This window comes from Eumetopias jubatus, unplaced genomic scaffold (assembly GCF_037043125.1).
Source record: "Eumetopias jubatus isolate StellerSeaLion01/CBP00866 unplaced genomic scaffold, mEumJub1_p1.0 scaffold_4, whole genome shotgun sequence".
Lineage (NCBI taxonomy): Eukaryota > Metazoa > Chordata > Mammalia > Carnivora > Otariidae > Eumetopias > Eumetopias jubatus.
The window spans coordinates 3,376,425-3,401,612 of NW_028274810.1; the positions used below are offsets into that span (position 1 = coordinate 3,376,425).

The following is a 25,188-nucleotide window of genomic DNA, read 5'->3' on the forward strand; positions in this document are numbered from 1 at the left end:
AATTTCATTTAATTGACATAGTACTAAATTAGCAGCAATCCTGAAGTTACTTTGAAGATCTTATTTATTCACTCTCAGCCGCAGGGGCTTCCACTGTTTCTCATTTAGTAAAGTAGAGAGGACATAGCCATACCTTCAATCCTTTGAGGAATTGTTTGGTAATAGCCACAGCATCTTTGGGGCTGAAAAGGTCACTTCCTCTGACCCGTTTACCACCATATTCAACTACTGCAGACACAAGCTATTAGGAAAAAAGAGAACCACCTCTTATTGCTTGGGGATCAGGAAACTCATTTCATAAGAAAATACCTTTATTAAGGAAATGAAGACATGAGAGGACATAATTATACACTTCTGTAAGTAAAAGCAGTATGATTTGTCAGAACTAAGAATATAATAATAGAGTTGCTAGCTGTTTGGTGGGATTAATATATAAATTTGGTTACCTTTCGATACTTCTCAGAAACACCTTTATTCCTGAGGTCCATCATTAGTCCTGGTAGGCTATTGCTGCTGTGTCGCTCATAATGTAGAGCATAAAGCATCACCAGGCGGGCAGCATCAAACTCTGTCACTTTGGGGTTCTGCAGGAGCCTCTTTACATTCTGAAAAAACAAAAAGCTGGTATTTATCTCCCCTTCACCTGAGTGATGTATAAGATCTTAAGTCTAGTGAGTCTAATGAATGGCAGTGATGCATCTGAGTTCATGATTTAAGATTACTATGATGGCAATGTACAGGTTATAGGTTTAGCAATTGTTTCAACTACAGAAAATTAAACGCCTTTGCCTAAGACAAGAATTTCCCATTGCAATTGCTCTAGGACAAAAATGAATTTAACTATGGATAGTTCCTTCTTTCTTTCCTTTGATGAGATGGTCTATGGTCTCATGTGGGAAAGGTTGCAGTTTCCTTGCTGAAACAAGGAACATATACTATTTCCACCATTTCAATCAACACAGCACACGACAGAACTGACCCATTGACTTGTAAAACTATTGCTTAGCGTTAGTGACTGACCAGTGAAATGGAGACAAGTTGGTAGAGTTTTATGTAGGACTGGGCTTAATGTCCAAGAAGCATCAGATGTACCAATATGTTTCTACATGCCTTTCAGAGATATGAGTATGTAAAGCATGTAATCTCTAAATTGAACACTTGTGATCTTAAGAGGGCAGGTACTGACTGCAAAGGAAGCTGGACAAAATCATTTAGGTTTTGTCAATCCTCATATTAAGGAACTTCCCCATAGTACGTATTTATGCTTATTATGCAACAGAACAAGTTAATTCAAGCCAAGAACTACACTGTGATCCCCCTCTAAGCATAAGGCACTATGCCAGGCACTGGAGGGGATACAGAGGTGAGTTAAACACAGTTTCTGTCCTCAGTGAGTTCACAGACAAGGAGGTGAAGGGGAATGAAACAATTACAGCCTATTCTGCTACAAAGCACATTTCTTGAATGCACTTTAACTCTATGAGATCATTAAATATGGGAATGGTGTCAGTTTAACACAGAAGGTATAATGGCTTATATGTAGTTTTTCCAGCATGTTAGTATTAAGAAGGGAATAGGGCCAAGCTTCCTCTTTAAGAGGAAGCTTTAACACTATGTTAAGAAAAGAGGATGTAAATCCTACACAAGAGTTTTCTGCAAGAAGTAGCTGGTTTTGTAGCTTTAAGAGCTGTTGTATTGTCCACTGTATTAAGCAATATGGGGAAAGGGCAAGTGCAAATGAAAAGGATGTGAAGAAATTTCTCTGAGTTAAAAAGCAAACAAAATGACAGCCAAAAACTGACTGATATCCCCATATTGTATTTTTAATTTTGGTGAAACTAATTTATATGAGAAGCAAAAGTTTTTCTGACCTTACATCTTGAAGAATAAAATGTGAGCCCCAAGAATAAGGAAGGCTACAAAGGATGGACTGAGTATATTTCTAGGTACAAATGTCTGTGGAGAGTTAACTGTGCTAATATTTTTATTAGGACTGTCACTATTTTTATTAGGGCTTTGATTATAAAGTTATATAGATTTTTTTTTTTAGTTACGTGGATTTTAAGTGACCTGCTTATAATCCTATTTTCCCATAATACTTGTTTATTTTTAGTACATGATTTTGCAGAACTGGAGGTTTTTCAGGAAAACACATGTGGTATTATAACAGAAACATATGTATGCAAAAAACAAAACAAGAAACAGAAACCGAGAATCAGCACAACGCGGGGAAGGGGACACAGAGTGAAGAAAAGTACATCTGGTTGCTGAGGAATCAAGAAAGACTTCATGAAAAAGGCCCTAAAGCATCAGTAAGTGTTAGAATTAGTCTGGGAGACTAAAGGAGGAGATGCTCTTAACAGGAATATGGAAATCAGAGAAAGAAATGGGTTGAGTTGAAAGACTGGCAAGAGCCTTGGAGGGCACTAGAGTCTGAGGACATACATCCAAATGCAACTTTACAACTTATAAGATACTTTCACATACCTTATCTTTTTAATACTTCACAACAACCAGGTTTAATGTTTAAGAACTCTTCTGTTCACACCAAAGAGGACTATGATGACATGGGGAACCTCCCAGGTGGCTCTCAAGTAGGAAGTTCTCTGGGTAGGATTTCTATTGTTGCTTTTCTGGGTGAATATTTCACTAGCATCATCTTTAAGGAATCAAAAGGGAAGATATTTCTCTTCTTTAGATTTAAACCCTGCAGTCATAAGAATTTCCTTACTTTTTTTCTTTTGCAGTACCCTTTCCACAGTAATCACAGAATACAGACTATTTAGAATACCTGTTCAAATTTGCCACTAGTTTCTACCATAATAAGAATACCCTATTTCCTATGTCTCTCATCAACTTAGCCTAAGTTTAAAACATCCATCTGGGATCTCTGTTGCCACTTTTTTTTATAGGCACAATGTTTCAATTCCTGCCCTTGGGATCACTCTCTTTTTACCTTAAATCTACTCAATTTCTATATTTTCAGCAAATCTGAGATTCTCAAGTAAGTATAAAACCACAAAACTGGTATAGGGACAAAGACTGCCCCAATCAGTTTGTACCCTTCTTACTTGCTCCCTTTCTAACTACTTTCACTTGTATCTTGACTCTTGGCTTTTTCCCATTAAAGAATCCACTTCTCTTCCTTGAGATCTGGTGCTGGTATTTAGAGTCCCTGGCTTGACTCATAGCTCTCCCTTGAGGATGTGGCTCAGATCTGATCCAAGATTACTTTGAGTAGATTACTTTGCTTACTTTTGATCCCTTAGGACCCAACCATGACTCAGGTCATTGTTCCAGCTAGGCTTATCTATTTCCTCATGAAAGGAAACATGTAGGTACAAGCTGAGCTCTTTCTTCTCTTTCAGCTATTTAAGTTTTTGAAGAGGAAGGGCATTTTTGTCTGCCTGGATCCCATGTTATCCTCTGACTTATTATTATTTTTTTAAAAGATTTTATTTATTTGACAGAGAGAGACACAGACAGAGAGGGACTACAAGCAGGGGGAGTGGGAGAGGGAGAAGCAAGCAGGGAGCCCAATGCGGGGCTCGATCCCAGGACCCTGGGATCATGACCTGAGCCAAAGGCAGACGCTTAACGATTGAGCCACCCAGGCGCCCTATCCTCTGACTTAATTTTGAACATTTCACTCATGGCTACTTGACTCATCAACTTGACCAACAGTGGTGTATGTTATATTGAGATTCCAGTGTACTAACCAGAGAAGAGAAAACAATCCGAGCGACTTCTAATTACACAGCAGGTATCTGCTACATGGTGGTATTTATACGTTGGAAATATGAGTGAATTACATAATGAACTTCTGGTTTCTCTTTTCTTATGAAATTTTCCATAAGCCTTGAGACTTTCAAGAGAGAAAAGTATATTTCACATAACAATGGCTGAGTAAAGAGCAAAAGAAAACTACTGTCCTCTTAAGAAGATAGGATTCAAACACAGAATTCACTGAATTCTAATATTCATATATGCCTAATCAAGGAATAGGAAAAGAAAAGCAAAAACACAGTCTCTGAAGGTCAAGTTTCAAAAAGGGGCTAATGTTCACTCAAAAAACATCAATTAAAAAACAATTCTTTTCTGATATTTAAAGATCCTTCCATTGTTTTGGGCAACTTTTCTGTTTTCTTCTACCAAAATTATGATGAAGCAGCACAAGAACAAATTTTTATAATGACTTAGTTATACCACTGTATAAATTACAGATGAAGTCAGCAACTAGAAATAGTCTTTATTTTTTGTTTTAATTTAACTTAAAGAACAGGAACTCTACCTTGTTATCTACTATCATATTAATGTAGTAAAATCATCAATGACTAGCATTAATAATCCAGCAGATTAGAATAATAAGATGAAATTGGCAGAAGCCTTCAACATGCTGATATGATAAAAAAATGAGTCTAACAGTTTGAGAGAACACTGTTGTGGGACTATAAAGAGTTTATCTAGAAAAAATGATAGAAAGTAGGCAGGACCCAATTCCACTGACTAGTAAATACATCTGAGTCAGTATTCTTTTCCTTAATGACTAGTCAACATAAAATTTAGCTTTGCTGTAGGTCTTCTGCTGGTCAACACTGTCTGCACACTGGCTAAATGTTGGTTTAGAGAGAAAATGATCACTTTTATTCTTAATTGGTGAAAGTAAAATTGTCACCTCAATGTGTCCCAAACAATTTTCTTAGGATTTTAATGAGAAGCAAAAAACCCTTCTGAAATCAGGGAGAGAGAGATCTGAGGTGATGAGTAGATTAGAAAACAATATCCTAGATGTCATAGAGAAAACAGAATGTATCATCAAATAATAATATGGATAATGTGACAGTTATTACTTATTGAATGTTTTAAGTACCAGGTACCATATTAAGTGCTTTACATGTACTAGCTTACTACACCCTCACAAAAATCTTTAAGGTAAGTACTGTAATTTTTCCCCATTTTACAGACAAAAAGACTAAGAGTGGTTATAATTTTCAAACCCAAGCCATTAAAGTCCCAAGCTCTTAGCCACTACTCTATACTGCTTCAAATAGAACTCTTCTTAATTTTTCTAAGAAGTATTTATTGAGTCTTTATATCTTTAATAGGATGATTTGAGGCCTTTTACCCAAGGTCAGGAAAGAAGGATATAAAAACAGACTAGTTCTTCCTTCTAAATGAAAAACTATGATATGACACACAAGGGGGAAAACTGCTTACTTTCTGAAGATATTTCTCTTCATGGCATGAAAAAATCTTCCTCACTAATCAAATGAGTCTTTTCCAAGGCTATAGATATGTTTTAATGATAGTACATTGCAGTTTGGTTCTAGTGAAAATTCTTCTAAATCAAATTTTTGTTAGCCTGTAGGATAACTGGTTAGAAGTGGCAGTAAATTTATATAAGTTAATTTTTAGCAATATATGTATTTTTTTCATCATGATATAGTTACTATTCAATAAAGCAAATGCCATCTCTACTCAAAAACCTCAATTCATTATTTCATGACATATTATCATCTAAGGTCAAGCCAAGGAATGCTATAACCATCTAGGGGTCAGGGCCCTGGCATGTACTCATTATCAAACAAAAGCTCCCTTTATAGACTATTTAAATCATGTTGCCAAAGAAATCCTTTATGGTGGGGGAGTCCAAATCAACTGCTCACTGTAAAACCCTAATAACACGGGCAAGAAAACCTTCAGAGGATAACTTTTTAAAATATAAAGTGGATCACAAATGGAATTCATATTTTAAAGTATCTATTTTTTTCTTTTAAAATGAACAAGAAATAAGGTTTCAGGCAAGGAAATTATAGTAACCTTGTCTAACTGCTTTCTGTATGGTAGAGAGATACAAATAAAGATACTAAAACTGGCTAGTGGTTAAGTTTGGTTCTGTTGTTTCAAAGGGAAAAATAAAAGATAAAGAAACAAGGAAATTTACATTTAATTACAGGACAAAATTTTGTTTTTATTTAATAAGAAAAGAAAATTTATTTTCTTGGAAAAAATAAAAAGTTTTCATAGGAATACTTCTATTAGGCCCACAAAACTGCAAACTGTTATTAGTAAGTACTGGTTCAAGTAAGTTGGTCAAATTAAACAGATTGCGATACATCTTTATAAAGGAATACTACTTAGTGATTAAAAAGAATGAGTGTTTAGATTCTGATCTGGAACAGTCTGAGATACACAGTTAAGGGAAAAAGCAAAATGCAGAACTATGTGTACAGTATGTTATCATTTGAATTTAAAAAAGAGAGGAGATACACACACTCACACAAACTTGCGCATATACAGAATAACTGTCAGGATGCATGTGAGACTAGTAACAGACTGAGTTTTTACTACATACCTCTTTCACCAAGAACTTATATCATCTATTTAAGAATTAGAATTCAATACAATTAAAAAAATAATAAAATCAGCCTAAAAGTTCTTTGAAAGAATTTAAGAACACAGGGATAAAATTCAGCGTTGACAGAAGTACTTTTCATAAATATAAAGCAAATAGAATCTTCATGATTTTCAAACTGATGATGTTTTCAGAGGAAATCTTAATAAAGAGTAAAAAGTAACAAATTGTAAATCCCAGTAAAGACCTCGCTATAACTAGAGCAACCACAGGGGGGTGGATTTCTTTGTTTTAGTTGTAGCATATATTTAAAGCATTATGTTTAGAGGAAGGGACCAACATTTACAAACCACCTATCATATGTGAAGCATTTTACATATCTCACTGAATCCTGGTAAAAATCTAGAAGTTCGAAATCTTTATCCCTGAGGTTTGGGCAAAATAAGTAATATTTTCTCAAAAAAACTTTGGTAGGTAGAGACAGAATAAAAGTCAGGACAGTCTGGCTCCAAAGCCTGCGTTGTTTCCATTATACCATGCTGGCTTTATTTTATAAAGTCAAGTCGAATTACAGCAGGGAAAGAAAGAGACTAAGTTGTAGAATATAGGGTCCTACTAATAAGGAAATGCACTTCTTATGGTGAGTGCCTTAGAAATGGCTACCTCCCAAAGGACCCTCATTCCCAAGTGACTTATCGCCAGTGATACCACACTGTCATTTCTCAGGAACCTTGGAATTATCGAATTTGTTCTGTCTTGTTATCCTTATATCCAACCTGTTGCTCAACTGTTTTCTCCCTTTGAACCGTCTCTCAGATTTGCCCTTACTGTACATTTTTAGTACTATCACTGTGAGTCTACTAGCCCAACGTCAGGTTTTTCACCTCCAAAGCATCCTTACTAGATTAAATTTCCTTAAATACTGCTTTCATCATATCAACTTTCTACATACGGCCCTACAATGGATCTCTCTGCTTATCTCAGCAAGTGCAAATTCCTCTTACAAGCTTCTTCATAAACTGGTTCCTGTTTACCAATTCAACTTTATCTCCCATTTCTCTTCCACACCCACTCTCCAACAGGTCACTGTTTATTATTTTCTGCATACTTCTGCCTCTTTGCTTTTGCTGTTTTCCCTGACTGAAATCCTCCCCCAGATTCTATTCATTGTTGATGGTCCATCTTAATATCACCTTCTCTAAGGAACTGTCCCTGATAACCTCAAATCTAATTATAGTCAGAATCACAATTTTAACTTAATTAAATAGTACCTTGAAACACTGCCTAAGTGCTCCTTGTGCTTTAGTGTTGTCCTTTCAACAATGCTGTGAATTTCTTGGGGCCAGAGTCTGATTATGTCCCTTTTCTTCTAAAATACTCTGGTAGCCCTCAACATTTTAAGATTAAAGCCCAATCTCCTTTCAATGGCCATAATCAGGTTCCGGGCTGTCTTTCTGGCTTATCTAAGACCATTCCTCATCTTGTACCCTGCACTAGCTACACTGCATTATTCTCTGTTCCCTTAATTTTTCTCCCTCCACATCTCCATGCCTGCATTCTCTCTGCCAAGAATTTCCCCTCTTCTCTCTGGTTGGTGCACTTCTACTGTTTGGTGCCCTCCTCCTTATTTGTCCAGACCCAAATCTAATGTCATCTTCTTAAGAAGCTTCATCCTTAGGGGAAACAGTTGTCCTTCCTCTGTATTTCCATATCCCTTAGTAAATACCTCTAGTAAATAGCACTTATAGCATGGTAATTCCTGGTTTAAATTTCTTTCTTCCCTTCTACATAGTGTGAGCTCTTTGAGGAAAAGGATGGTATCTCTTTCTTCTTTGTACCTCTGGATCCTTACAGCATAATGTACATGTAAGCAGGCATTTACATGTACATGGAACGAAGAGCAGGTGTTCAATAATAAAAAACTTAAGATAACGCATTTTAATATATATTGTATCTTTAAAACCCTCCTTACAACACTGTGAGACAAATATAATTACACCTATTTTACAGATGAGGAAACGGGCTCAGAAATTAAGCCCACAGCTCCAAGTCACAAAGCCAGTAGGTGGCAAGTGGCTAAAATGCAGATCTTCTGATTTTAGTCTAGTATTCTTCCTACTAGACTAGGATGCCCTCCTAAATACTGTTAACTGTCTGAACCCTTTGCTATTGCACATTATTCTTCTCCTGTGGTTCTTGTATCTATCTTAAATAAAATTAATCTGTGTTCTTGTCTCAACTCCTTGTTAGATTATAAATTCCATGCTGGTGAAGAAGGATTACTTGCCTTTGTATCTCTTGCTCTGCCTGGCACAGTGCCTTACACATAGTAGGTGCTCATCAAATTGGACTGAATAGATACCTGGAGAGCACTAGAATGGTCATTTTGACAGGCCAGTTCTTGCTCAACTTCTGAAACCTCCAGCAGATTCCGCTCACTGACCAACCGAGACAGCTCTCCAACCACTGTCACATGCTTTGATACAGTCCCAGACATCTTCTTAAACTGTGGGTAATTCTCAACAAAAGCCTGCCATGGGAAAAACAGCAATTGGGGTTTATTTCTTGACCGAGGACAGACATGCATGAAGGGAAAAAATAAGCAGGAATTGTTCTGCCCAGACTAAGGCATCTACAACTTTCAATCCCATGGCATTTTGTTTCTGCTTAAAAAGAGAAGAACTGGTACATGTCAGTAGATTGACTTTTTAAATAGTCCAAATGTGACTGAAGAATGGAAAGAAGCACATGGCTTGTTATGAAGTTTTCACTATATTGTTTCCTAAAGAGAAACAGTACAGAAAATTATCTCAAACCAAACAAAATCAAGGCAGAAATCAGACTGAGAATATTCCAGAAATGTTGCTTACATGAATAGTTCCAAAGTCTTGCATGTTAGTCATCCATGAACATGTTCAATTTACCTTCATGTCTGCTATTGATTCTAGTTTTTGCTGTTCTTTTGGTTTCTTCTTCTGAAAGTCTTCCATGAGATTCTTTATATTGCTACCAATCTCAGCAAAGTTCAGGTACATATTCTGTGAAAAAGGAAGTTGGAAACACAGTTCTATCAAAGAGTCTGACTTTCAGACTATTTAAAAGAAGAAGTGAAAAAGAATCCCAAAGGCAGAATTGAAGAGCAAGAAAATTCCATTATAATGACCGAATCTGGACATTGGCCAGGACACTGGTGATGAATACCATTACTATTCTCACAAAGGGCTACAGAAGGGAAGGAAGTAAATAAATTGAGTTCTAATTTTAAAAGTACAAAGCTAAATATGTGATTTCTATGAAAAAAAAAACTGTTAAAGGGTCAGAATCCAAATCGTCTGCCTTCTCTTGAGATGCAGTTTATCTACAGAATGCTCTATCATCCTTTCACATGAAATCCCATAACTATTTTCATTCGAACAAGTCAATACTGGCCTTCTTACATAAAAACAACTAAAAACAATTTTAAAAAATTTTAACCACCTACGTTAGCATAGAATTCATCGTTTTCAGCAGATAGGACCACCTCTCTTAAGTCTTTACTGATCCCCGGCACTCTGGAAAGATCAATCCGATTGTTGTTTATGCCCAGTAGTTCATGGACCATGGCCTGATATGTCCACTAAATGAAGAATTATGACAAAAAAAATTGGTAACTGATAAAACATGGAAATAGTAAATGTTGAGGAAAACAAAAACTGGTAACATTCTTAGCAACTAGTCTTCTTTACATAGAGGTTCTTTATTTAGTTCAAGTTTTATTAATATTTTGTGTTCTACTCAGCATTAAGACTCGTAATTGGTTAAACTAAAAGTCAAAATACTTTTAGATTTTACACTTTTGGAAGAAGGGTAGCAAGATTAATATTCCTGATAGAAAGAAAACAAATTAGGTCTATCATTAGCTACGGTTTTTGCCTGTGAATTCAGAGTATATTTTTGGCTTCACAGATAGGGCTATACTGGTACTGCAGTTACAAGCTGTACCATTTCCTGTACGCTTCTGTGGTTTTCTGCAGCATGAGAAGTGTGTTCTTACAGATCTGAGTGGTGCTATATTTATCCTGGGAACACTAATATTATCAGAAACAGACCTTGTGAGCTGATCAAAACACACATATTCAGAAGCTTTGCCTCTGAATCCATTTTATTTCATATTTTTACTTAATATAAATTGTGAAGAAGGACTGGTTTCTATGCTTCAAAATGTGAACTTATTTGGTGAAAATGGAATGGAGAAACCCCAAGTTTTGCCTTCTCACCATTTATGGAGAATGGGTTCCTTCTAGTCATAGGTCCAATATACAAAACTAAGTATCTTCTAGCATACTATTTTCTAAATCTAGAATCTAAATGCTAGAAATATTTATATACTTTTACTTCATCTTAAGCAATCTAGATTTATTAAGAAAAAACTTAAGGTTATAAAAGAAAGTGCTTCATTTCCTAAAATACTTGCCAAATGAATCTTTAAAAAAGCAAGTTTCAGGGGCACCTGGGTGGCTCATTTGGTTGTCTGATTCTTGGTTTTGGCTTAGTTCATGATCTCATGAGTTGTGAGATCAAGCCCAGAGTCGGGTTGTGCTCAGCAAGGTGTCCCGCTTGAGATTCTCTGTCTTGACCCCTCCCCCTCCCTCTCTTTCTCAAATAAATAAATAAAATCTTAAAAAAAAAAAAAGCAAGTTTCGTGGGGACATGTAAAATAAGTATAACAAAATATTTATGCTTCCATAGACAGCATCCTGTGCATGCTTCTACCATTAGTACTTACTCTGTAATTAAAATGATCAGTTTACTTCTCTCCCCATTGGATCATGAACTCTTTGAGAGCAGAGACTGCATCTTTTAGCCTTTTACCTCTAATACTTTTTTTTTTTTAAGTAGGCTGCATACCCAACGTGTAGCCCAAGACAGGGCTTGAACTCATGACCCTGAGATCAAGACCTGAGCTGAGATCACGAGTCGGACGCTGAACCGACTGAGCCACCCACCAATACTTAACACAATACCTGGCAGGCACATAATAGGTCTTTAATGAAATTAGTTGAATGAATGGTTGTTTTTCTCTGGGTAACAGAATTACAGGCAATCATTTTTCTTTCTACTTTTTTATATTATCAAAACTTCTTTAGTGAATAGATATTACTTTGTATTTTAGGAATATAAGGCTATCCTATTATAGAGAAGCTGCACTCCACAGATTTCTCCTAGCATTAACATGATTATAAGCTGGGAAGAAACTGAAATATAAACTATGTCTTCCCCTACAAATTCAAAGTCACTATTAATAAAGCCTCTACTTTGTGTAAAGTACTGTTCTTTTTTTTTTAAAGACTGTATTGACAGAGAGAGACACAGCGGGAGAGGGAACACAAGCAGGGGGAGTGGGAGAGGGAGAAGCAGGCTTCCCACGGAGCAGGGAGCCCGATGCAGGGGCTCAATCCCAGGACCTTGGGATCATGACCTGAGCCGAAGGCAGACACTTAACAACTGAGCCACCCAGGCACCCCTATAAGGTACCGTTCTTATACTTGCAGAAAAATACAGGTAAGAGAGTCTGCCTTGAAGGACTGTGTGAAAACAATCAAAGGTACAACATGGCAAATGAAGCACAAGACATAAGAGAGATACAAAGTTCTGCAGTAATTTAATGGAAAAAAGAACATGTCTGACTAGAAGAATGAGAGGCTTCAAGATGTTTATAGAGTGTTTTTTTCTTTTTAAGATTTTATTTATTTATTTGACAGTGAGAGCAGGAACACAAGCAGGGGGAGTGGGAGAGGGAGAAGCAGGCCTCCCGCGGAGCAGGGAGCCTGATGTGGGACTCGATCCCAGGACCCTGAGACCATGACCTGAGCCGAAGGCAGACGCTTAACAACTGAGCCACCCAGGCGCCCTAGAGTGGTTTTAAAGGAGAATGTTGATAAGTGAAGACAGGGAGAGAAGTTATTCGAAACATTCCAGCGTTTAGACAGAGGTCACAAGAGGAATAAAATGATGGCCGGAAACCACATGGCATATCTGCACAGTAGTGAGCTGTAGGTTAAGGTTGGGCTCATGTTGTGAAGGCTCTTGGATGCCAAGTTCAGTAGTCTGTATCTAAGCCAGTAGGCAAATGGGAACCAAGGAAGATTTTTTTTTTAAAAGATTTTATTTATTTATTTGACCGAGAGAGACACAGCAAGAGAGGGAACACAAGCAGGGGGAGTGGGAGAGGGAGAAGGAGGCCTCCCGCCAAGCAGGGAGTCCGATGTGGGGCTTGATCCCAGGACCCTGGGATCATGACCTGAGCCTAAGGCAGATGCCCAATGACTGAGCCACCCAGGCGCCCCCCAATAAAGATTTTTAAGTCAGGAGTAGTAAGATCAGAACTGTGCTTTAGGAAAAGTGATTTAACAACATTGTGTCTATGAGATACATCAGAGTAGAAAGAAATTAAAAGAGGGGAATCAAGGCCTTTGTGTTTCAGCCATCTTGGAGGCTGTGGAGGCCTGCTGGGAACAGGACTCCTAAAATGATAAATATGCCTGGAAGGCTGTGGTTCAAGGCCATGTTTTGCTGGCTAAAAGCAGGATCTCCAGAACCAGAGGGAGCACACAGCTCTTCTTAAAATTGAAGGTGTTCATGCTCAAGATGAAACTAAGTTCTATCTAGGCAAGAGATGTGCTCATGTGTACAAAGCAAGGAATAACACGGTGACTCCTGGTGGCAAAATGAACAAAACCAGAGTAATCTGGAGAAGGTAACTCATACTCATAGAAATAGTGGCATGACTCATGCAAATTCTGAAGAAACCTTCCTGCTAAGGCCTCTGAACACAGAAGCCATGTACCCTCAAGGATTTAAACTTATTGAAAAGTAAATAAATAAAAGTGTAGATTTTTTTTTTCTAATTTATTTTTTGACAGAGAGAGAGGGAACACAAGCAGAGGGAGTGGGAGCGGAGAAGCAGGCTTCCCGCAGAGCAGGGAGACCGATGCAGGGCTCGATCCCAGGACCCTGGGATCATGACCTGAGCCGAAGGCAGACGCTTAACAACTGAGCCACCCAGGCACCCCATAAAAGTGTAGATTTGATCTCTTATATAAAAATGAAATAAAAAATTAAAGTGAGGAATTGGCAGATGACTATTTCAGTATTCCTTTAAGAGATTAGGGTCTACACAAAGGTAATGGCAGTAAGAATGGAAAATTGCAAATAGATACTAGAAAAGGAGAAGCTACAGAACCTATAAGTTGCCTTGATCGGGTGAAGGTGGTGGCAGAAGGGAACAGGAAAGATGAGGCAGAAGAAAGAGCCAAAGGAAGACTGGCTGGAAGAATAGAGATACCAAAAACACCAGGAACTACAAGGCAAAAAAACAAAAACAAAAACAAAAAAAACAAGCTGAAAATAAGGAGGCAAATACATGGACCACACTGTTCATTTCCACATCTGCATTTTGATGAATACCACTTGAAATCATGCTTCTATTATGCTAGTAAAGGGTTCTGCACCTGGTTTAGTAACGGGGTGATGGCATCATCGCAACGATCTAAAATAAGCAGCAATGGAGGCACCTCAGTCCGCCGGAATTCAAACAGTTCATATTCTTTAGTTATTACCTGCTGTGGATATGAGAGAAAGATGGTTTGGTCAACCAATTAGTTGCAGACAGAGGTGACATAAACAGAAAATTAATACATAAAAAACACATTTAACAACAATTCTTTGCACCTTCATAAGCCTTCTGAAAAGGATTAAAGGCTTGACAAAGTTTGGTAGCATCCTGTTTAAGAGGTTAGGATTTAAAACTCTATTTTACAAATGGCTTAATTGGATCAAAATAAGTATTTAACTTATTTAGCTTGCAAATGTTTCTTGAGTTAAGCCTAAAAATTTTAGCCCTAATTTGTTGCTTTTGATTTTTTATTACAAAGATCTACCTCTTTGCCAGTAAACCTAACACATCACCTCCTTGGTTATAGAAAAAATATTGCTATAGTTTCTGAAATATGTAAGGAAATGGATGGTCTTGATGCTTTGGAACTGGGGAGAGGGAAAGCCATACCTTAACACATTCTGCAAGTCTTTTTGCTGCTTCTGATGAAAGCTGGTAGCGAATCATGGGACATTTCTTCAGAGATAAAAGGAGAGCTGTCAGTCCTTGAGTTGTTCTGGATAGCTGGGCTGGACCCCAATTTCGACCCTTTTTGTTAAAAATGTATATTCAGAGAAAATATGTGAATTTTTTCTTACAAGTCCCATTACTTGCTGAATTAACTCCCACCTGATAAATAAACTTATTTTTTTATCCTTTCCTTCCATACCTGGCAGCAACCCAAAATATTGAGGGAAAACAAATGTGGATTCACAGCAATATAATCACCATAAAATTCCTGCAATCAAAGCACCAAGATAAGTCAGTCATTTCATAAATTCCAACTGTATCATATAGTAATATTTTCATATGTGATATAATACTATGTGATATAATCAAATTTGAGGAAATGCGGGTGTAAAAGAGATACAAAAATTGATCAATTAATTGAGTAGCAATAGTCAATGTGGAGGAATAAATTATAAAGCAGCAATAATAATAACAGATTGTTTAAAAAACAAAAAGATGTAGAAGTATGTATATTACATTTCTGGAGACCTCTGTGTACACTTATCCATTAGTAAAAATAAGACACTGCTATAGGATATACAATGTTACACACAGATGAAAAAGAACTTTGCTGTCCAGTGTATTTTTTTTTTTTTTTTTGTCCAGTGTATTCTCGTGAGGGAGAATATAATTTAAAATAGGTCATTTTTTGGGCACCTGGGTGGCTCAGTTGTTGGGCATCTGCCTTCGGCTTAGGTCATGATCCCAGGGTCCTGGGATCGAGTCCCACATCGGGCTCCCTGCTCTGCGGGGAGCCTGCTTCTCCCTCTCCCACTCCCCCTGCTTGTGTTCCTGCTCTCGCTATCTCTCTCTGTCAAATAAATGAATAAAATCTTTAAAAATAAATAAATAAAATAAAATAGGTCATTTTTTTTATTATTATTCATTTATCACCTAGCATACCCTTCTGAAAATCCAAAACTTGTTAATTTGCTGCCCCATTCTTCACTTAGGTGATAAATGTATTCAGACATTTGTGATAAATGTATTCAAGAACACTTAAGCGTTTAAGAAGTAAAAGGTAACATGACATGTTCTGATGTGATGTATTATATAGCATGCAGAATATTCAGGAGTTATCAAGTTTTAACCTAACGACAAAAGTCTACTTTTTACCTCCCAGAGCAAGATAATCACAAACAGAACTTTAACAAACCTCATTCACATCCTTTACTTCCTATTCTTTTCCAGTCACACATAGCCCTGTAGATGAACATTCTTATAATGTGGTTCATAAAACTAGCATAGAATATATCTGACTCTGTTCCCAACCCTGTGAAACCCTCCCTACCCATTCAGTAGGATCCAGTACCAGTCCAATCTCCTTATTCCCACTGACTCCTTTAATTCTGTTCCCACCCAATTTGATACCTCTTACAAACTTTTTAAGTATGAGTATAGATAGTTTGGTGGAATGCACATTTATAATGTCTGATCAATAGCCTCCCTTCTTTTGAGACAGTACCTTTCTTATTGTTAGACTCAAATCTTTAAAACGGGCCAATATAGGAGATGTGTTAGAGGACCAATATGTTTACCTGAACCTCAGCCACAACTTCCTGTTCATCAGCTTCAGCTAACGACTTCACATCACTCTTGCTGATCACATTACTGAAATCTGAAACAGACATTATGAGTTGTGGCTGACTCAAAGGAGATCACTTTTGCTGCAATTAGACATAAAAGAGCCTAATGACTAAGCGAAGTTTTGTATACACTGCGGTATATGTCGAAGTCAAACACCTACAAACTGAAATTAGTACAAATATATTTAAATCCATAAATTCATAATAATACTTAAAAAAAAGTTCACCATGTAGGCATTGGAGGATGCCAGGGAACCAAGTCATTATGCTGAAAATAGCAAGTAAAGGGAAAGAAGTGAGTTTTTATTCTTCTATATACAAACTGTACCACAGATAACCAAATAGTAGATGAGAAGAAATTTCTCTTTATGGAAATATTCCAGCTAAAAAACAAAGAAGGAATGATCATGATAGAATTAAAACATCATCATTTTTATCAACCACTAATGTGCGCTGGGGCACAGGGAGAGGCTGAGAGAATCTCAAGCAGACTCCACACTGAGCACAGAGCCTGACGGGGGTGGGGGGACTTGATCCCATGATCCTGAGATCATGACCTGAGCCGAAGTCAGATGCTTAACGGCTGAGCCACCCAGGCGCCCCAAGAAAAATAATTTTTAAGAACAAATTTTTAGTGGGTCACCTGGGTGGCTGAGTCAGTTAAGTGTCTGCCTTTGGCTCAGGTCATGATCCCAGGGGCCTGGGATGGAGGCCCGTATTGGGCTCCCTGCTCAGCGGGGAGCGTGCTTCTCCCTCTCCCTGCTGCTCCCCCTGCTTGTGCATTCGCTCTCTCTCAAATAAATAAATAAAATCTTAAAAAACCAACAACCAAAAACCCCTAAATGTTTTTTTTTAGGGCCCATGTTTCGGTGGTAAAAATATAAAGAAAAAGCAAGTAAAACCAAGAGTCAATGCTTAACTGATTGCACCACCAAGGAGCCCCAGGAAATTTTAAACTACAAAGAATATGTTAAACTACCCTATCGGGATGCAATCATCAAGATGCAGACTGAGAAATTTTAACAAAACGATATAGTTCTTCAATAAATAAATTGCACTGGAGAGAGAGAGAGATTGAGAGAGAGAGAGAGAGAAAACACCTACAGAAGATTAAAGGAACTTAAACAACATATCAATCAGCAGCTTGTGTGGATCTTATTATGATCATTATTCAAATACAAAAACAGTGAGAAAAAAAACAAAACAAAGCCATAACAGAATTTGAAATTTGAACACTGAGTATTTGAAAATAGGAATTATTTTTCATTATTTGGATATGTATAATAATGGTATTTTATTTTTTATAATAATAGTTATTTTATAAAATGTGTCCTTATCTTTTAGAGATGCACACTTAAATATTTAGGGTTGAACTCATATGACGCCTTAGATCTCCTTCAAAATAACACTGGTGGGGGAGTGGGTGGCAGTATAGCTAAAACAAGATAGGCCATGGCAAAGCAACCTTTGCAACTGGGTGATGGGTACACTGGGATTTATGATACTATTTGTATATATTTGAAAACTTCCATAACAGAGGTTTTTGGAGCCTATTAGACAATATATTTAGTAGACATAAAAATACAAAAATAAAATTATAAAAAAATGAGATGAGCAGAAGGAGTGTTTAGTGTTGATATAAATTGTGCTGAAAATTTGTAATGGATAAAATCACTACATACAAACTCATTTAGTTTATTTTAATCAAATAAAATTGTGAAATTGATTGCTTTACCCGAGTTCCAAGAGTCTGTTTTTCCTAGGCTTTAGTGCTACTTTAATATATATCATTTTTTTCTTCTACTTCATAGAATCACAGTGCAAATCAAACAACCTTTAGAACCAGAAGAATAGACATTAGATTATTGGTTACTAATCTCAACTGCTGCCTCAAAGAACTCTCTTTAGAGGAAAAAGGAGTCTTTCATCTCATGACCTACTCAATTTTTAAATGAGAGACTCAGCATAAGAAGTGATTCCATTATATGTCTACTTAAATTCGACAGCACAGGGAATCTCTCATATATTCCTACACACACACATATGTATGTCACTAAGTAAAAGTTTCTACACTTTCCTAAGTACCTAACTTGTGATCAGACTAAAAATACTGTAATGACTACACACTTATCAGAATGGCTAAAACAAAAAATAAGGGCAACACCAAATTCTCATAAGGATACAAAGAAACTGGATCACCTGTACAATGCTAGTGGAAAGTAAAATGGTATGGTCACTCTAGAAAACATTTAGCAGTTTCTTGAAACACTAAACATGGAACTACCATATGACCCAGCAATTGCTCTCCTGGACATTATTTACTACAGAGAAATAAAGGCTCATGTTCACACGAAAACTTACACACAAATGTTTATAACAGCTTTATTTGTAGTGGCCAAAACTGAAAATAACTCAGATATCTTCCAATGGGTAGTTAAACAAATTGTGGTATATCCATAACATGGAATGCTACTCAGTAATAAAAAGGAATGAACTACTGATACATGCCACAACCTGGATGAATCTCTAAAGAATGCTGAGTGAAAAAAGCCAATCCCAATGGGTTATATACTGTATAATTCCGTTTATGTAACATTCTTGAAATGACAAAATTATAGAAATAGAGGACAGATTAGTGGTTGCCAGAGGTTAATAAGGGGGTTGGGTGGGAGGGAAGTGGATCTGGTATAAAAGGGCAATATGTGAGATCCTTATGGAGATGAAAATGTTTTGTATCCTAACTGTATCAGTGTCAATATACTGGATGTGGTATTAGTTATGTGAGATGCTACACTGGGGGAAATGGGTTTAAGAATAAATGGGATCTCTGTATTCTTTCTTTTTTTTTTTAAAGATTTTATTTACAGAAAGAGAGAATGTCCAAGCAGGGGAAGAAGCAGGCAGAGGGAGAGGGAGAAGCAGGTTCCCCACTGAGCAGGGAGCCCGATGCGGGGCTCGATCCCAGGACCCTGGGATGATGACCTGAGCTGAAGGCAGACACCCAACCATCTGAGCCACCCAGGCGCCCCATCTCTGTATTATTTCTTACAAGTATATGTGAATCTACAATTGTCTCAAAATAAAAAGTTAAATTATAAAAGAAAGCCTGTGACTATAGCCAAAAGGAAAAAAACCCAAACAAAATAAATAAAATTGCCAATTTTTACCTCTTAAGGTTGTTGTAAGGGCTAAATGAAATAATATATGAGAAAGTTCTTTATAAAATACCTTATCACAAATGTTAATTTTTGGTACCATTATTTAATTGTAGCATATAGTGTAGAAAAGTATGCATATCTTGGAGTATAATCTAAACCCTAAAACTCCAAAGCCTTCAAAGTAAGCTTTAAAATTTCACAAATGCCCTACATACTGAGAGTTAAGGTTTGTCCTTGGTTTTGGAAATGGCACCAAATAAACTAGACTTACTAATCCCATAAAGATCAATAATGACATCTAGAGGAGAATGGATGTAACTTCCAAAGCAGAATGTATTACATCAAAAACCGGGGAGGCTGCTTCTCCCTCTGACCTTCTCCCCTCTCATGCTGTTTCTCTCTCTCTCTCTCTAATAAATAAATAAAATCTTTAAAAAAAAAGGTCATATAAAATGTATAGTAACCACAAACCTAGTTTATTTCCAGAACTCTGCCCTCCCCCACCCCCCAAAAAAGTTATGTACATAAGAGATACCTACTGGATGACTTGTACTTTCAAGCATTACATAAAGTAGCAAAGAGAAATGGAATGTTTTCCTCTGGTATGTAAAGTAAATCTCTGCTTTTCCCACAAACTCAAGCATATCCTCCTCCAAGTAAAGAAATCAGCTTCCATGCTTCAGTTCATAAAAGTATAAAATAGGAATAAGTATACACCTTTTGTTTTGCACAGGTGGGATGTGAAATTTGGCTACTTGTATATTTTTGACTTATAAAGAATCTTGACAGGCAAAGTAAAACTTAAAAAGTAATTTTTACCTAATCCATCAATGATATAGAAAACCCCACTTAGCTCTCTAAAATAGAACACTGCTTGGTCATAAGACTTTTTTTTTTAAGATTTATTTATTTATTTATTTGACAGAGAGAGACACAGCGAGAGAGGGAACACAAACAGGGGGAGTGGGAGAGGCAGAAGCAGAAGCAGGCTTCCCACAGAGCAGGGAGCCTGATGCGGGGCTCAATCCCAGGACCCTGGGACCAAGCTGAAGGCAGACGCTTAACGACTGAGCCACCCAGGCGCCCCTGATCATAAGACTTTTAATACTTTGAAAGGACATAAAAAAATCAGACCCGTATAGTGACTGATTCAGTTAACTTATTGACGATATGAAGTGTCCAAGAGAACAAACTAGCTAGGGGCACCTGGGTGGCTCAGTTGTTAAGTGTCTGCCTTCGGTTCAGGTCATGGTCCCAGGGTCCTGGGATCAAGCCCCGCATCAGGCTCCCTGCTCCACGGGAAGCCTGCTTCTCCCTCTTCCACTTCTCCTGCTTGTGCTCCCTCTCTTGCTGTGTCTCTCTCTGTCAAATAAATAAATAAAATCTTCAAAAAAAAAAAAAAAGAACAAACTAGCTAGGATACAGTTACATGATGGAATAAGTGAAATAATATACTTACAAATAAAATATATACTGTATTTTGGTCTCCGGAGCTCCTGAATCAGATAATCCACATTCTCCTAGAAAGGAAACAACAAACAAATAATACGTGAGAATTGTTTAAGTGAAAAAATAATAAATACCGTTAATTGATTTATCTAAGTATTTACTGAGAGTCCACTGAGTGCTGAGGTCTAGATTTAAGTGTATGTTGTAGGGATGAGGGCTGGAGGTGAAAAAGAGATACGTTAAATATAATGATCAGGAATCATCTATAATATTAATGAGCTGCATTACCTTGGCCAAATTAAGATTTTAAAAATATTAAAAATACAAATGTTGAAGTACAACATAAAACTGATAATAATTCTGCAAATTTGCCTCAAGCTGCTTATCTATAAATTATTCATCTAATCAAAATTCTTAGATAGAATATCAAAATGTATCTAGTTCTTTAAAAACCAACATTCAAGAAAAAATACACTTAATTGTATTCACTTTGGCTTTTAACTTACTGGTACCTAAGACTGCACAACGGTAATGCTTGTAAAGTATTTGCAAACAGCAGGCTAAGACCTTTCATATAATTACATTATTTAAAAACAAAATATGGGGGCGCCTGGGTGGCTCACTCAGTTAAGCATCTGGCTCAGGTCACGATCTCATGGGTCATGGGATCAAGTCCAGGGTCAGGCTCCACACTCAGTGGGGAGTGTGCTTGGGATTCTCTTTCTCCCTCTCCCTTTGCCCCTCCCCCCACTCACACTTTCTCTCTCAAATAAATAAATCTTAAAAAAATAAAAATGAAATATGAAATTTAGAAGTAAAAAAGGTTGATTTTTATATGGTCAAAACATAAGAATTTCAATTACATAAGATCATAATGCAGGTTTTATCTATTTTTGATACTATTAACACATAGTTAAATTTCAATATGAATTTGGTCCCAAGTGTAAACATGATATGAAATACAGTTTTGAACATTTAAAAAAACATACATTTCCTTAAAGAACTAAAAATAATATAAGCAATGCATATTACTTGTTAAATGGGAAAAAAGTTTTTAAAATTGTCATTTAGATTAAAAAATATATTAAAATTAACTTTACAACATAATCTTAAAGAAAAACCATTTTTTTAAAGATTTATTTATTTATTTATTTGACAGCGAGAGAGACAGCAAGAGAGGGAACACAAGCAAGGGGAGTGTGAGAGGGAGAAGGAGGCTTCCCGCTGAGCAGGGAGCCCGATGCAGGGTTCAATCCCAGGACCCTGGGATCATGACCTGAGCCGAAGGCAGACGCTGAATGGCTGAGCCACCCAGGAGCCCCAAGAAAAATCATTTTTAAGAACACATTATATACATATATACATATATATATATATATATAAAGAAGTTCTCTAATTTCTCTAATGAAAATTATTAGGAAATGATGGACTAGATGATCTCCAAGATCCCTCTCAGCACCAAACTTTCGTGAGCTACAAATGTGAAAAACTGGAAATGACTATAACACAGTATTAATGTATTCATTAATTCAGGAACTATTTATTGAGGTCCACCACGTAGCAGGCACTGGAGACATAATAGTGTGAAAAAACAGATACCATCTCTACTTTCATGGAGCTTACTGCTGGTAGTTGAGACAGATATTAATCAAACCATATAAAACTTCAACTACAACAAGCAAAAGGTAGAAGAAGGTGGTGCTGTAAGTGCTTATAAGAGGGGGGTTTGACTTGGACAGCAAAACCAGGGAAGATTTGCAGGAGGAAGTAAAGAAGTTCCAAGCAGAGGGAAGTGCCTGTGCAAAGGTCCTGTGGTATGATGGAACAAAGTGAACTGAAAGATTAATGTGGCTAAGAGCAAAAGGGGGAATGGTCTGAAATAAGGCCATAGAACAAACAATGAATCATGGAACACTACATCAAAAACTAATGATGTAATGTATGGTGATTAACATAATAAAAAATTATTTAAAAAAAAAAGAAAGAAGGCCATAGGAATGACAGGAACTAGACCACACAGAACCACAATTAAGGAGTTTTGCCTTTAGCATAAAAACAATGAGAAGTCATTGAAGGATTTCAAGTGGAGGTGACATGATCAGATTTGTATTTTAGAAAATACATAATATACAAGCATGATAAAAGAGTGCATTGGAGTTGAAGATCATGAATATAAAGAGAATATACAAAATAAGGCTGAAATAGTATAGGAGTTTTATAGGAGGACTCAAGCTAGATTTAGAAAATGATGGATGAAAATGGACAGAAGGCTAAAGAACCTTTAATTAGGGGAAGAGAATGAATAGAGAAGAGGAATGAGCATGTAGAGGGATGATAAAAAGGCACAGTTGGCAATAGTGGAGAAGGAGAGATTGGACATAGGAGGCTGGATACATAAGGGCAGACTAAACCAGTTAAAGGAGGGATTTAAGGACTGGGCTACTAAAGATTGATTTAATCATGGAAGTAAAATTGAGCCATTATATGTTCTTGTGCATAAATATGAATAAAATGATACAGACTCAAGATATTGGTGTACATGCATAAGTATATAAGATTAAGCAGCAATGGTGTTCAGTGTGATAGGTACGGATGTTAATCCAGGAATTAAGTGATGTGGGTCTCTGCTAGGATAGTTAGTGGTTTGGGAAGTATCTGGGAACCTAAAAGGCATCTTGAAGAAAAAACTGTAAGGAGTAAACTGAGATGTGGAAAGCAGGAGAATCAAGGTTATAACTCTGATGAACCAGGTTAATTATGATGCCATAAATGATAATACAAATTTATTTTGCTTTCTTAATGCTTTCATATCAGAGTGTTCTGTATTTGCCTGGGCAAATGACAACTCAGTACGTACCTTCGTAGGACGAAGAAAACAAATTGCTTTCAGGTGTTTCATGATCTCTCGATTTTGAGAATCAATGCGTTCAAAAAGGTACACTTCCTTCTGAAGAATCTCTGATTGTGTGTATACCATACTCACTATGCCAGTCTGTAAAGAAAAAGATTTAAATAATATTATGCTAGTCAAAAATAATATAAACAAGCAGCAACAACTAAGACTTAAATTTTTTTCATTAATACTTAGCTGGATAACGTAAATATTAACATATGTAACATTTACTGAGCATCCAGAACATGTAGGTAATGTACCAGGATGAAAAACATGTTCTCTCTGAACAGACAATCCATAAATTTCAAAAAGAATTTTTTTCCATCACCTTGTTTTTTTTAAATAATTCTGTGACCAACAAATAATAATCTGTCATCTCAGCTTGAGCACTAACAGCTTTATTTTAAAAACACAACGGTGACTGGAAATAAAAGTCTTCCAAATGTTCTGTCTCACATATTATTTCTTGGCAAAGGCGTTTAGAAAAGGACTTCTGATTCCAGTAAATTGTTCCGGGTAGAAGAAAGCTCTGGTGGTAGTCAGAGCCATTTGCACTGAAAACCTGCTAGACAAGCTTTATACCACCTCTCAGTTCCACACAGAACTGACCCTCGCTTCAAAATCTTTAACTAAATACTAAATCTTACAGCGGACTGGGAGTAGCTATTATAAGGGAGGGAGAATTCCCTCACAAACAAATACTGAGCAAAAGCAAACTCACCGTCTCTTTATCCATGAGGAGTACTTTCATACCCGGTCCGCTGTCCTCTATCATTTTGGAAACGTACTGTTTCACAGCAAAAACCACGTTCATGGTGGCGAATTGACAAGTTAACCCTACAGCCCTTCCCGCCCCCTTTTTTTTTGCTAAATTAACCCCCGGCCTTTGGGCCGGGTCTCAGCGGCTTCCTCCCCGCCGGGCTTTGGCTTCCGGAAGTCCGGGCAGCTCCTACGGTGCTGGGAGTTGTAGTTCCGCTGCGCGGAGCGGGCGACCGAGCCTCCCGGCTGAATGGAAAAGTCTGGCTGAGACCCGACCCCCCCCCCCCACCGGGTCGCAACGGTCGGAAGTGATTCTCTACCCACCTCCAGTGGGGAGGTGTTTGAGGCCTGGACTCAGACCCCGGCGGGCCGTGGGTCCTGGGTGCCCCGGCTGCCCCCGAAAGCCTCTCCTGCTGGCTAGGGGAGAGAGTAGCGTCTCGCCGCGTGGAGGAACTTGGCATAAGGCTGGCTTGGAGGCAAGAACCGCAGAGTGTAGCCGTGGTCACTATTGCCATTAACACTTTCTTGGGTGGCAAGTGAAGGATTAAGGGAAGAGAGCTGGCGTGATGGCTCCCGGCCGCTCGGGAAGGTATTTGTTAAGAAATGGCCGACATTCGTCCTCCCCCGCTTCATCGTGTCATTGACAAGGCGAGGACAGTACTCCTGCAAAGTGAGGCCCGAATTGGTTTTCTGAATGCCCTTGAGGGATGTTTTGGGAGCGGCCTCAGATCCGCTCCCCGGGAGGGCGGGGAGCTGAGTCGGCAGCGGGGACTCGCAGGGCGCGTGAGGGACCCCGGGTTTGGCGCCCCGGGCGACTGGACTCCGCGGGCTCCCGCTGAGCGGTT

At 37.6% G+C, this 25,188-nt stretch overlaps 1 protein-coding gene across 4 annotated transcripts in view; it reads right to left on the reverse strand.

Annotated features, from left to right (window-relative positions):
• VPS45 (vacuolar protein sorting 45 homolog) overlaps positions 1 to 24,506 on the reverse strand; it is a 66,132-nt gene extending 41,626 nt beyond the window's left edge. For 2 of the 4 annotated variants that reach the window (XM_028088289.2, XM_028088292.2), the window contains exons 1-12: positions 24,306 to 24,506; positions 23,549 to 23,683; positions 20,702 to 20,762; positions 16,037 to 16,116; positions 14,659 to 14,727; positions 14,400 to 14,537; positions 13,846 to 13,956; positions 9,837 to 9,971; positions 9,280 to 9,393; positions 8,718 to 8,885; positions 447 to 605; positions 134 to 241 (exon numbers count right to left, since the gene is read on the reverse strand). In XM_028088289.2, coding sequence (XP_027944090.1) covers positions 134 to 241; positions 447 to 605; positions 8,718 to 8,885; positions 9,280 to 9,393; positions 9,837 to 9,971; positions 13,846 to 13,956; positions 14,400 to 14,537; positions 14,659 to 14,727; positions 16,037 to 16,116; positions 20,702 to 20,762; positions 23,549 to 23,683; positions 24,306 to 24,398 — 1,371 coding nt within the window. In that variant the 5' untranslated portion in view covers positions 24,399 to 24,506. The remainder of the gene's footprint in view (positions 1 to 133; positions 242 to 446; positions 606 to 8,717; positions 8,886 to 9,279; positions 9,394 to 9,836; positions 9,972 to 13,845; positions 13,957 to 14,399; positions 14,538 to 14,658; positions 14,728 to 16,036; positions 16,117 to 20,701; positions 20,763 to 23,548; positions 23,684 to 24,305) is intronic. The other 2 variants (XM_028088291.2, XM_028088290.2) reach the window with 2 other exon arrangements.
• Positions 24,507 to 25,188: the final 682 nt, after the last annotated feature.